The sequence below is a fragment of the Camelus ferus genome, chromosome 9 (assembly GCF_009834535.1).
Source record: "Camelus ferus isolate YT-003-E chromosome 9, BCGSAC_Cfer_1.0, whole genome shotgun sequence".
NCBI classification, from domain to species: Eukaryota; Metazoa; Chordata; class Mammalia; order Artiodactyla; family Camelidae; genus Camelus; species Camelus ferus.
This window is the reverse complement of record NC_045704.1, coordinates 12,011,931-12,024,937: the sequence shown is the minus strand read 5'-3', so window position 1 is coordinate 12,024,937 and position 13,007 is coordinate 12,011,931. Positions and strand designations below refer to the sequence as shown.

Genomic DNA, 13,007 nt, shown 5'->3' with positions numbered 1-13,007 from the left:
TCCTTCAAGTCTTTGCTTAAACATTACCTCCTTCAGGAAGCCTTCCCAAAACACCACCCAACTTCCAACCCCCTCTAGTTGGGTTAGTCCGTCTCATCTAGGTTCCCACAGCAGGTGCCTCCCTTAAGTCACCCTGGATGGTGAACATCTGGATCCACATCCATCTCCCCCACTGGACCCATGAGCTCCTTGAGGGCAGGCACAAAGTCTGACTCACCCCTATGTCCCAAGCACCAGCGCAGGACTCGGCCCACAGGAAGCTGGAGGAAATGTTGACCAAATGACTAAATAACTTCATTACGCCTACTCCTGCTTTACAGAAAAGAAAACTCAGGCTCAGAGAAGGGGATTTAATTACTCACCATCAAACACTCAGGAAATTGGTGGAGCCTGAATTGGAACTCAGCTTCCAACATGGTGGCAGACGTGGCCCGTCTCCTGACACCCTCACTGGATCTACCTTACTACAACAGGGGATGGGTGGATTGGGGAGGAATTGTTGAGAGCCATGTGGGAAAGGAGGGATGTGGTAGGCAGCAGGGAGTGGAAGAATCTCTAAGAGAGAACCAAGCTCTCAACTAGGCATTTGCCAGTGGCTTTCATGGTTTTGCCCCCCGCCCACACGCCATGCTTATTCATGAGATGTGTTTCTCCAAAGTGACAGGCTCTGAAAAAGTCTTCAGTAAAGAAAATGTTTTATAGAAGACTTTATGAGGGCGTAAGCAGGAAAAAGTGCCAGAAGTCACAAACTATAAAACCCAACACTCGTTGCAGACTCATCCTGGGTCAGAATGTTTTAGCTCTTTCTGAATATTAAACTTATTTAATCTTCATAACAGCCCTGGGAAATACGTGCTGTTTTCTCTCATTTCAAGGATGAAGGAACAAGGATGGGAAAGTAATGTGCTCAAAGGCAAATAGCTTGCAGCTGCCAGAACTGGGATGGGACCCAAACAGCCCAGTTTCTAGAGTCACTGCCTTGAACTATGACGCTATCCTATGTGTCCCCCAAAAGAGGAAGCTGTTTTTTCAATTCAACAAGAGTACTCTCTCAAGTCATTGCAAACCAGTCTACCTCCAGACTTGTATACAAGAGCTGCCTGAGAGGCAGTGCCAAGTTTCTCCAGGCTGATTTACTGCAACTGTGATGTTTTGTGACTTTTCAAAATTTTAAATTGAATGCTGATTCATGGTGGCTTGCTGGAGAGAGGGAAAGTTGATGGGGCTCTGTGGGTGTGAGGGGCCAAAAACTCTTAACAGGACTTAAACTTGACACTGATCCAGAGGAAGGGGGAGGTTGGGTGTCTGGACTCCTGGGTTAGCTTCCTGTGCACAGGGACGCGAGAGGAAGACATGAAGCTGCGCGGTGGCTGCAGAGTTTCTGCCATGTGAAGTGTGGGAGAGCGGGAGGCCAGGAGAGAGGGGAAGCTGGTGGTGCTCCATCAAGAGGAGAAGGCGGCCTGGGAGGGGATTCTGGGGGGGAAACTGGAAAGACAGGTAGGAGGGGCGAGTCCTGGGCTGGAGTGGATCCTTCTGTCAGCAACTTCTGAGGTGTGACTGCTCAGGGAGACTCTGATGGTGGGGACAGGGTGTGACCAGGCTGAGTCACAGGGACTCTTCCCTCCTCCCTTTCTGAGGCCCCTTCCCTTGCTTTTCTGAGGGCTGGAGCCCACCTACCCGGGTTCCCAGCCCCCAACTTCCTCTGGCACCCAGGAGGCTGGGAGCTTACTTTTGGCAGGCCCTTGTTCGACCCAGGTGTCCCATCCTCCTGCCTGTCCTATGCGTCCCCCAGACCACCTCCCTCCCTCCCTCCTACTTTGCCTCCTGTGAAATGAATGCCCAGAAACACTTTCACATCCCTTTCCACCCTCATGAAGTAGACATATTCTCTCCTCCTTCCCTTTTCCTCTCTCTACCATCTCCCCCGTTTGACAGATGAGAAAAGCTGAGCCCTGGAAAATGGAGAGAAATACACCGCTGGACAGGAAGGCAGGGCAAGGGCTCAAAATCAGAAACATCTTTCTTCCCAGCCTCCCTCTCTTAAGGGTCCCCTCTCCCCAACCTTAGCTCGCCTTAGCTCGCCAGAGCTTTTCTGCTTTTGTTTTTCAGGTTATAAAAGTGCACACCCACAGAAAAGCAAATGGGAGAAAGGGAGAATTCAATGACTACCCCCCTATGCAGTTTGATACAAGTCCTTTCAAGTTTTATTGTATGAATATTTTCATTTTACATAGTGGAAATCACATTCATATATATGTTTGTATCTTCCCTTTTTTTCATTGAACATCACACAGCATAAATGGCCTTGCATGACACTAAAAATTAATAGTCTCAATTCACATTGTCAAATCACCTTCCATAAAAACTGTATGAATTTACAGTGCCAATGGCTGAGAGTGCTGGTCTCATTGCATCTTTACCAGCACCAAGGTTTTTGTGTTTCTCGTTTTGGTTTTAGGTCCTTGCTGATTTGATTAGTTTACACACATATTGTTGAGGTTTTGATCTCTTTAAGGAAAGGTAAAATCAAGTATGCTTACAGGTCTTCATCAATGTCCTTACTTCCGTGAATTTCCTGTTCAGGGCATAAGGATGGAGAGATGGGAGTATGAAGAGATTAGGAATTCTGTCTCATGGTCTCGTGTATCCAGTGTAGGAACTTGCAGACTTGAGTATAGACACCCGGTTGGTTGGGTTGGCCACAAGGGTAAGTTCCCCAGGACACCAAGCCTTGCAAGGTATCTTTGCACATCAGTGGTCCCCCCGAGTCACCCTGGAAGGGATAAAGCAAGTTAGCTTCAACTTCAGAGTGAAACCCCACCCCCACCTCAGTCTCATTAACTCTCGCAGTTGTTAATCTATGTCTTGCCAGACCTTGGACTTCCACCCTGGCCAGTGGGGAGAGACTCACTTTCTCTGAGGACCAATGGGAGAGCAGGGATTAAGGCCATCATGCAGAAGACAAACCACGTTCTCTGAAGACACCAGCTTGAACCCCAGCCAGAGACCCAACACAGAGAAGGGGCAGGGCTTCCAGGGGTCAGAGCCCCATTTACTTCCCATCCTTAAGAACTCAGCACCAAGCCTGTGTGAGAAGGAGCATTATCTCCAGGGAGTGGACACAGGCACATGAAAGGGGGACAGGGTGGTCCTAGAAACTAAGGACTGAACCATTGGGACATAATTCACAAGGCCCAGTGGAAAATGAAAATGAGGGCCCCCTTGCTCAAAAAGCATTAAGAATTTCAAGACCACAACAGAAGTGCATTAAAACAAGTGTGGGACTCTCTTGAGTGTGGGACCCTGTGTCACTGTCCCATGTGCACATTCAGGAACCCAGCCCTCATTAGGGGAAAAGGGGGAGCCCCCGTTCTCTAGGACAACATCTCTGTCCTGTCACCCTTATGCCTAACACGTACCGTCTCATCATCCCTGAATGTGGAGTGTGCAGGTGTGAGAGAGAAGGGTAGGGATATGGGAAGGGAGATGCAGGAAGGGAAAAAATCAGATAGAAAAGGAAGGGAGGTAGAGTAAAGGATGGAGAGAAGAAATGAGGAGGAGGAAGAGGAGGACAGAGAAGCAGAAAGTAGGGGCTGGAGAAAGAGGCAGAGATGGAGGCAAATCAAAAGAGTGACAGGGGAGACAGCCAATGGGGGGCCTTTGGGGGGAGGGAAGCAACACAGAGGAAAAGAATGAGACGCAATTAGGTGTAGAGAAAGACGTGGGAAGATAGTGTCCAGAGACAGAGGAGAGGAGGTCACAAAGAGGAGGGAGGGGCAGTTCTTTGCCCAGGACCAGGACCCAAGTGAGGGGAGAGACACTTAGCACCAGGCACAAAATCTCAGTAACTGCAGTAAATAACATTTTAATGCGATACCTTAAAGTTTGAATTTAATAGGAAAAAAATCCACGATGAACATCACATCCCAATTTTAGATGAAGACAGGGCCAGCACAGGGCCGTGCAGAGGCTCACTGAAGCCTGAGTCGGTGGCATTCGCTAAGACTGATGGCTCTCTATTGAAAATTCTGACATTTTGTTCATCATAGAATTTGGCATGGATTTAAAAAAATATATTGCATTAGAATACGATTTACCTTGATTACTGAGTTTTTTGGGTTGCCCCTCCGTCCCCCACCCCCAATTTTAAAGTTTAGGTTTGAAATTAGTGCCTCACTTGCCTTCCCCTAGTCCTGGTCCCATCTTCCCCATCCCCAGTCCCTCCCATTCATCCTTCTGCCTCACCCGCCCTCGCTGGGCTCCTACTAGTGACCTGGGCAGAGAATGGGGTGGAGACAGCCAGGAAAGCCGGGCGTGGGGGCGGGTGAGAGGCGGTGGTGAGGGAGGGCTCAGCACCGAGGTCGGGCCCCAGATTCCGGATGGAGGGGGAAGATGGGTCTCCGTGCTGAGACGAAGCAGCCAGGGACCCAGGGCAAGGGAGGAAGGGGGGTCTCACGTTGCAGGAGTTGGTACTGGAGTTGGGGATGCCAGCACACATCATGGAACTTTTTAGCAGGTCCTTGTAAACCTTCTTGCAGTCTTCTAAGGACATGAGCTTCACATCTGTGCACATGAGGTCCGTTGGAAAGCTCACTGCAAGGGGGTGAGGGGTTGTCAGTCCGAGGCCTGGGACTGTAGACCCCTAGGTGTTGATGGAGGGAGGATGGGGGTCCAAGACCCTGGACCCTGAAAGGAGGAGGTGACTGGGGGTGGGGTGCAACATTAGGGTCATGAAAAGGGGCCTAGCTTCTGGTCTCCTGGGTCTAAGGGAGAGGTGCTGGGGGACTGGACCTCTGGTCTGAGGGAGGAGAGGTTAGGGTCTGGGGCTTCTGGGTCACTGAGACAGCCTTACCTATAGGGCTGGTGGTGGTGCCCCAGCCAGAAACGGTACACCTGGTCCCAGGGGGGTCACAGTGGGAAGGCAGCTTGACTTTCTTCACAGTGGATGACAGCTTGGCCGGTTTGCTTAGTTTCACCAGCATGATGTCATTAACGTGGCTGTTTGTGGAGTAGTCAGGGTGGCGGAATGACTTTGTGGCCTTGATTTTCTGGCTCATCTTATCATTCAGCCGGTCACTGCCCATGTGCACGTTGTATTCACTGGGGGAGGGGAGCAACATTCAGAGAGAGGCACTGTGACTAAAGAGAGGGTGACAGGGACTCAGAGAGAGGGATAGGGACCCAGAGAGAGGGATAGGGACCCAGAGAGAGAGGGATGGGGACCCAGAGAGAGGGGGACAGAGACTCAGAGAGATGGGGACAAGGACCCAGAAAGAGGGGGACAGGGGCCCAGACGGAGAGCTGGCAGTGCTCACGGGGCCTACATACGCCAGCTTGCAGTGGGCAGCGGTGAGGACCCACTGCTCACTCAGCAGCACACCTCCGCAGTAAGTCTTGTTGTTGTGGAGCAGGGCCACCTGCCAGGGATGGGAGCCTCTCGGACATACGATTCCATCAATAATCTTCTCCCCGCTCATGTTCTGCTGGGCTGAACACAGAGAAAAGACACAGAGAAAAACATGGGTAGCTAACATCAGGGGAAGGCTGAGTTAGCAGCCGAGGAATTTGAAGACTGAGATGGAGAGAGACAGACAAAGAGGCATGAAGAAATGCAGAGGCAGAGATGGAAAACAGTGCCGAGAAAGCAGGAGATGGAGAAGGACAGAGACAGAGACAGCCCGGCTCAGAAACCCAGGTGGAGCATCTCATCCGGGGGCAACCACAGAAGCTGATGGGAGAGACCCTGAGTGCAGGAGACAGGGCCCGGAGGGCACAGAGTCCCCAGGAGTCAGAAGGAAGCGGGAAGAAAGGAGGCAGGAGGCAGAAGAGTCTTGTCTCCGAGGAGAGGGAGCTGCTGGAGCAGAGAGAGGTCCCTACTCAGGGACCCCTTGGAGAGAGAGAGCCCTGAAGAGGGTCAGTGGGGAGGATGGGAGGTCCAGGGATGAGGGCAGGCCTCCCAGACTGGTCCTCACCTGGTGCAGCAGATCCCAGGGCTAAAGACAGCAGTAGGATCAGTGAGAGCGGAAGGACTCCTGCCATGGTGGCCTCTCTGAGTCTCTCTGCCAGGCAGGGGAAGGGTCTCTTCTGCTGGGGCTGGAAAGGACAGAGAGTTCAGGAATAGGCTGTCTTGGCCCCCAACCCCATCCTCTGTCAGACCCGGAAGTCCAGGCCCCCAAACTTCCTTCCCCTTGTACCCAGGAATCTGGGCTGCCATCCCTCCCCATCTGTAAGTCTGTATCCCTAGTTCCTTTTTCCCTAAGAGACCCCAAGTTCCAGACCTCCAGCCCCTCATCGCTCAGAACTGGGAGTCCCGGTTTCTCACTCCTCCCTGGGCTCAGAAGCAGGAGTCGGCTGTCCAGCCAGCCTCATTCCCGCCCCGCCCCCCATGAGGTCTCTTCTCACCACTGAAGGGGCTGATGTGACCTGGACTCCAGACTCGATTGGGAGCCAAGCGTCTCCAGACCTGCTGGGCGTACCTCTTATACCACATGCATCCCTGTGCCCGCCCCCGACACCTTGGGGCGCAGGTGGAGCCGGCTTTGTGGTTATCTGGAACCCCTGGGGCAGCTAAAGCATTTGGTTGCACTGCTCTTTCTCTACCCCCCCACCCCCACGCACTCGGCCCCCTGGGGCTGCTGGTGGGGGGGCGGTCAGCTGCTCTGGCTCTGAGGGGCAGGGGCAGGAGTCAAGGACGGCTGGGTTCAAGGGATGAGCTTTGGCCTGGGTCCTTCTCCGGGGCCCATTTTCTTAATCTCATCCCCTCTCCGGGATGACCCAGACCGGTACCCTAATTCTGACCAGCTTGTGGGAACTTGTTCAGGCTGCATCTTAGTCATGTCTTTGAGTCTGAACCCATTTCCAGCCCTAAAATAGGGTATGAATTAAAAAGAAAATGCTTTCCCTGTAAATAAATGCTTACTGTTATCAGTCTAGTCCGTAGATTTCTAGACATATTGTGCATTTTTAACAAAATGTCTGTACCAAGCATTATCTAATATGATATTGTCTTATTTAATCTATAGGATATCTTGAACAACTTTCCATCTTTGTACATTTAGTTCGTTTCTCCTTCCTTCATAATGGTTGCATAACGTTCTGTACTATAGTTGTACCATGATTTACGTGCTCTGTTTCAAATCAGAGTATGTTTGGATGGTTTTAATTACAATAATGCTAGGATGAACTCCCTTATACATTCATCTTTGCTGATTGTGTTCATTCAGGAAGCATCTGAATGATGAGTTGAGCAGTTGAGCACTGCTCTGTTTCAGAAACCATCCTGACACCTAGGGACACAGAAGACAACAAAGCAGACAAAAATTCCTTCCTACAGGCTGTCTCGGGGAGTGGACACTGTGAATACAAAAACACCTATGTAAAATACATGGTTTGTTAGGTGTTGGTGAGTGCTACAGAGAAAAATACAACAGGGAAGAGGGGTAGGGAGTTACTGGTTCCCTCCACTCTCAGGACCCCTGCGGTTACAATATTAAGAAGACACAACATGAAGATGACATTTGAACAAAATCTTGAAGGAGGTGGTGGATGGATCCGTGTAGCTACTTGGAGGTTACAAAGTCCAAGCAGAGCAAACAGGTAGGTAAGTTAGGCAAGGGACATGCCTAGAATGTTCTAGCAGGGGAGTCATTTTGACTGGAACTGAATGAGCCGGGAGAACGAGGGCAGGCAATGAGGTCGGAGACATAACTGGACTGGGCTGACATAGACCATGAACATTAATGTAGGACTTCAGCTTTTACTTTAAGGAATAAGAGAACCTTTGCCTGATAATACTTGAAGGCAAGTTCCTAAAAGCAGAATTGACCCCAGGTTCTAAATCAGACCCCTAAAATGTGATTTGTTCCTCATCCCTGAGCTCAAATCTTACCTCAGTCCTGACACCCTAACCCAACTCTATTTTTGTCCCAGTTTGACCCATAACAGACATTATTGTTGCCTACTCAAGCATTCACTCCTTCTGCCTTTCTATCAGAATCCCGATTTTGTTCCTTTATCCTCACCGTGACTGTGAGCTTTACTGCACCAAGCATGGAAACCATATTCTGCCTTCCAGGGACTGGTTTAGAAATGAACATGTGACGTAGTTCTAGCCCATGGGGAGTGACGGGGAGACCAGTGGGACACTTCTGGGAGAGGGTCTCTTCTTTCCAAAAAGAAACACTGGAAGAGTTCTCTTTTCTTCTGCTAGATGGTGCCCCTTCTGGATGTAAATTCTGGAACTGTGGCAGCCTTCCTGGGACGGCAAGAGAAGTGGCTGGTAGACCAAGTCAAAACACTGCAGATGGCCAAACAGAGAGATGAAGAGAACCAGGGTCTGTGATGAGTTTGCTGAACTGGTGTGTTAACCAACAATGGAGCCAGTTCATCTAGTGACTTCTTTGGGTTTCCTATCTGATTTGAAGTTTCTTTGTTCTTACAGTTAAAGTCTTCCATACTAAGACCTCAACATTGAATCCAAATCTCAACTCAGAATCCAAATCTGATCCCAAACCATGAATCCAAATCCAATTCTCTTTTAAATTTTATTTTAATAATTAATTTGGGAGGGGGAAGGTAATTAGGTTTGTTTGTTTATTTATATAGAGGAGGTTCTGGGGATTGAACCCAGGACCTTGTGCATGCTAAGCATGTGCCCTAGCCCTTGAGCCATATCCTCCCCTCCCAAATCCAATTCTAACTTGAGTCTAAATCTTGAAGCCCCAATAATCAACGAACCAATCCTGCTGCTATTCCCAGCTCTCTCTCCAGCCCTCCTCCTAAAGAATCTTCTTTCAGACCCAATCCTTTAACCACTTAAGAAAAACGTATTGAGCACAACTACATACCAGGCTGGGCTAGATGCTGAGGATGCAATGGTGCCCAAACCTGGACAGAGTCCCTTCCCTCAAGGAGACGATAGTTTCGTGTAAAAGAAAAATAATCAAATAATTCATAAACAAATGTAAAATTACAACTATAATATGTGCTCTGAAGGAAGGGTACCAGGTGTCATGAAAGCACTTCAAAGAGATTTTGACCCAGAAAGTGACAATGAGCAGAGAGTGAGAAAACAATAAGCATTAACTAGATGAAAATGAAAGGAGCCTGGAGACTATATCATGGAGAGGAAATAGCTTGTGCAAAAGTCCTGAGATGGAAGGTGGGTATGGATGAAGCTCAGAAACCAGAAGTTGGCGGGAACAGTCAATGACGAACCTTGTAAGTCATGGTGAGTTTGACTTTATCTTGTTGACAATGGTGAACTACTCAGACTTTAGTTAGCTGAGTGACATAACAAGATTTGTATTTTCAAAATGTCACTCTGGCTGCTGTTTGAAGGATGGATTTTAACGGGACATGGAGACATGAGGAGACTATGCTATTGTTCAGATGAGAGATGATGGTGACTTGATAAGGCCATTTGGGAAGTGGAGATGGTAATAAATAGATGGATTCAAGATGCATTTAGGAGAATCAACAGGCCTTGGTGATGGATTGAATGGAATTTGTGGTGAGGGAGGCTTCCAGGTCTCTTGCTTGATGGATGGTGGTACCATTCATTGAGAAAGCATGGTTGGATATAATCGAGTGCTTATGAGAGAGTGAAAAAGATCTCAGCCACAGAATGCTGAGGATGCAGGGGGGTGAAGAGAGAATCCAGGGACCTCAAGCATAATTCTAACGCCAATCCTTTGACAGAATTCTTGACACCAATCTTTACCTAACCCTTAACCCCAAACCCCAACTCATACCCACCTCTAACCCTCAATCCTTGACTAATTCTAACTTTTGCCTCAACTTGGAATCTAGCTCCTTACCAAGTTCCTGACTCCAAATATCGGCTCAGGCTAGGAACAAACCAACCTTAACCAACCTTAACCCTGAATTTTGACCCAGATCCTGGGTCCCTAACCATAAACCAGACTCCATCTTGACCCAAACACTGAATGTCACTATAGCCTCTGTCCCAAACCTGATCCCATACACAACTCAGACTATGGTCTCCATCCCTGTTGTATTCTAGGAAGCCCACATCGACACCCTCCCCAGGGACCCATTTCCAGCTCACACCCTTCCTAACTCTGACTCCAGCCCTGGCCCTACTCTCATCTTCAACCCAGTTTCTATGTGAAATCCCATCCCATTTTTATGCCCAGCTCTTTCCCTCACCTCATCTTCATTTTTCCAACTCCATATACCACCTTGACCCTTTGTTTCACACACTCTAAAATAAAGTACCAATTAACACCATAGTAATGGTGATCCCATACTGACTAAACTCAAGCCAAGTCCCCCAGACTTCTGAGACACTCTCATCAAATCCCAAATCAGACCCTAGAACTCGGACCCCTGACTCCAATAATTCCACAGCAGGGCCCTGGCCTTGAGGGGTGTCAACATTTCTGACATGGGCTCTCAAATCAAGTAGGGGTAGATGCCAGGCCACTTGACCTCACGGCCCTGTGAGTCAGCAATCTGTATCTTTCCCTCCTGGCTTCCCAAAGAGGAATTTTGGCAAGACTTCCAACCTGTTATCTGTTGTCCAAATCTTCATCTCTGGATTCCCTCTTCAGCTCCCTGTCTCCTCAGCATTATGTTAAGAAGAGGGAGGCAGCTACACTAGTCTGGAGCCCTGCTATTCACTCCTAAATCACTGGAACATCTCTTCTACTGTCTGTGCTTGGCATATCTGTCTTTCTATGTTCTTGATTATTTAATAGGATTTTGTTGCTAAACACCAGTCTTTGTGAGGAGAGGAAGTGTGACTGCTGTTTGTTAGTTGTTTTTTTTTTAAGCATGCAGCCCAAACCAGGGAGCTTAGGAGATACTTAAATAAATACTAGTTTGCAAACCACTGTCATCCAGAAATCAGCCTGCTTTAGACCCAGTCCTTCCCTGATCCTTGAGCCATTCAGCCACAAAGTGTGATAGAAAAGAACTTGGTCTCACAAGTCAGACCAACCCAGGTTTGACTAATGCTCATTGCCCTCCTTGTGATTTCAGGCAAATGATTTAATTTTTCTGAGCTTCACTTTGCCCCTCTCTAAAGTGGAAGAGAGCAAATTCTACTTCTCAAGGCAAACGGGAGACTTAAATAAAATTATGAAAGGAAAAATGAGTGGGCACATAGTAGGCACTGAATTGGTATTAGCTGCCCTACCCCATCAGCCAAGGAATGAAGCAGCCTCCATTTCTGCCTACCTACTGTGTGATGTGTCAGGCTGCTTTGCAAACCTCATCTCTATTCCTCTCATGGGTCTGAGCAAGGATTGTCTTCCCCATTTAATAGACGAGAAAATGGAGGTTTAAAAGAGGTTACATTCCTTGAACAGAAGTCAACAGCTAAGGATTCAGAAGGGTCAGAATTCAAATAGTATCATGGCTGCGCAAACCCACTCTCTGAGAAGGCAATTTCCTTGGGATACCCTCACGTATGCTCAGAGTCTCCTTTGGCTCAAAATGAACTCAGGACCTCATGGGCTTATGATAGTTGATGCATGTCACCACATTGGTGAGAGCCCCAAATCCCAGCCCTCCCGTACCCTTCAGGTTTAGTCCCAGCACTTGTTCCTAAGTCCCACCCAGACTCCCAGTCTCATACTTTCACTATCAGATGTATGTCCTGATCCTCTGCCTGATGATTCATCTTCCAGCTCATGAACACACCTGAGAGCTGGTATCTGGCTGTCCTGCAGCTGTGCATTGCCCTGAGGGATTCTGGATATCATGATCCTGAAACCTCCTGATTCAGCCCCTTGGATTCTGAAGGTCCAATGTTTCTGACTTCCAGAATTCCCTTCTCCCTTCCATCAAGAACAGCTCCCCTCTTCTTTTGGGAAGCTGCCCCCTCATTTCTTACAATTTTGGTGAAACTGTCAATCATAGTTTTCCAAACCCTTCCTCCCATTGGAATGGATGCATGACCCAGTAGAGTCAGCAGGATTACTATTTCCTCCCTAGAAATAACCCAATGGGTTGACTCAGTTCAAGCTGGACCAATCAGAGGTCTTCCTTGGGATTGATATTAAGTTGTCAGAAGAAAAGAGATCTTTGTTTCTGCTGAGTTTGCTTAATTGGGGTGGTCAGTATCTGCTCTATTCCCTCCATGTAAAGAAGTCTGTCTACAGAGGCTAGAATGAGATCCACAGGAGAAGGAAGGAGACAAGCAGAGATGAGAAAGAGTTCACAGATATGAGAGAGAGAGAGAAACAGAGACAGAGAGAAGCAGGCAGAGTGACAGAGAGAGAAATTGTCAGGCAGAGAGAGAAATTTTCAGACAGAGAGAGAAGCTTAGCTTAAGTCATCAACTCAGATACTTGAGATTCTGATACCCAAGTCCCTTCTCTTAACATTATGATTCATCTCCAAGGCCTTTCTAGGCACCTAAGCCAACCAACTCCCTCTTGGGCATAAGCCAGTTTGAAGTGGGGCTCTGCCACTTGTATCCAAAAGCTCTCTGACGTAAGTGGGTCCTTCCAACTTTTGTCCATGCCTGGTGCTCTGATCTCTTGCCAGACTCCACAATCCATGATTCTATGCCTGAATTCCTGGTTGACATTGGACAAGTCTTTTCCCCTCCTTGACCTCAGCCACCCCCTTTCTTCATACCATAAATTAATCTTCAAGTCCTTTTTGATTTACATAATATTGGGGACATTTAAATATCACCTGGATATCAGGATATTAAGGAATTATTGTTAACTCTGTAAAAAATGATAATGTTGAAAACAAATTTGTCTTTTAGAGCAGAAATTGGCAAACTTTTTCCATAAAGGGCCAGATAGTAAATATTTTAGGATTTGTGAATCAGGAGACAAAATCAAGGATATTATGCAGATACTTACATAACAAAAGGGAAAATAAATTCCCATACATTTTTAATTCATGAAATTCAAAATTATAGTAATAGTCATGTCAATTGAAAAAAAATGCACAACTTAAAAGTTGAGAGTTATACTTTATTTGGAGGACATTTCTGAGGACTTAGCCCTGGACAATAGCCTCTC

General features: G+C 47.8%; 1 protein-coding gene across 2 annotated transcripts; it reads right to left on the bottom strand.

Annotated features, from left to right (window-relative positions):
* Nucleotides 1-2,180: 2,180 nt before the first annotated feature.
* On the bottom strand, nt 2,181-6,480 carry LOC116666014 (kallikrein-7-like). 2 transcript variants are annotated; one of them, XM_032487911.1, is made up of 6 exons: nt 6,403-6,480; nt 5,973-6,093; nt 5,329-5,488; nt 4,853-5,100; nt 4,457-4,593; nt 2,181-2,773 (listed from the first exon to the last, which is right to left on the bottom strand). In XM_032487911.1, exons 2-6 carry the CDS (start codon nt 6,037-6,039, stop codon nt 2,618-2,620), a joined length of 768 nt encoding a protein of 255 aa, XP_032343802.1. In that variant the 5' UTR covers nt 6,040-6,093; nt 6,403-6,480; the 3' UTR covers nt 2,181-2,617. The 2 variants fall into 2 exon arrangements, with proteins under 2 accessions (XP_032343802.1, XP_032343803.1); XM_032487912.1 differs by having other exon boundaries at nt 6,279-6,411.
* Nucleotides 6,481-13,007: the final 6,527 nt, after the last annotated feature.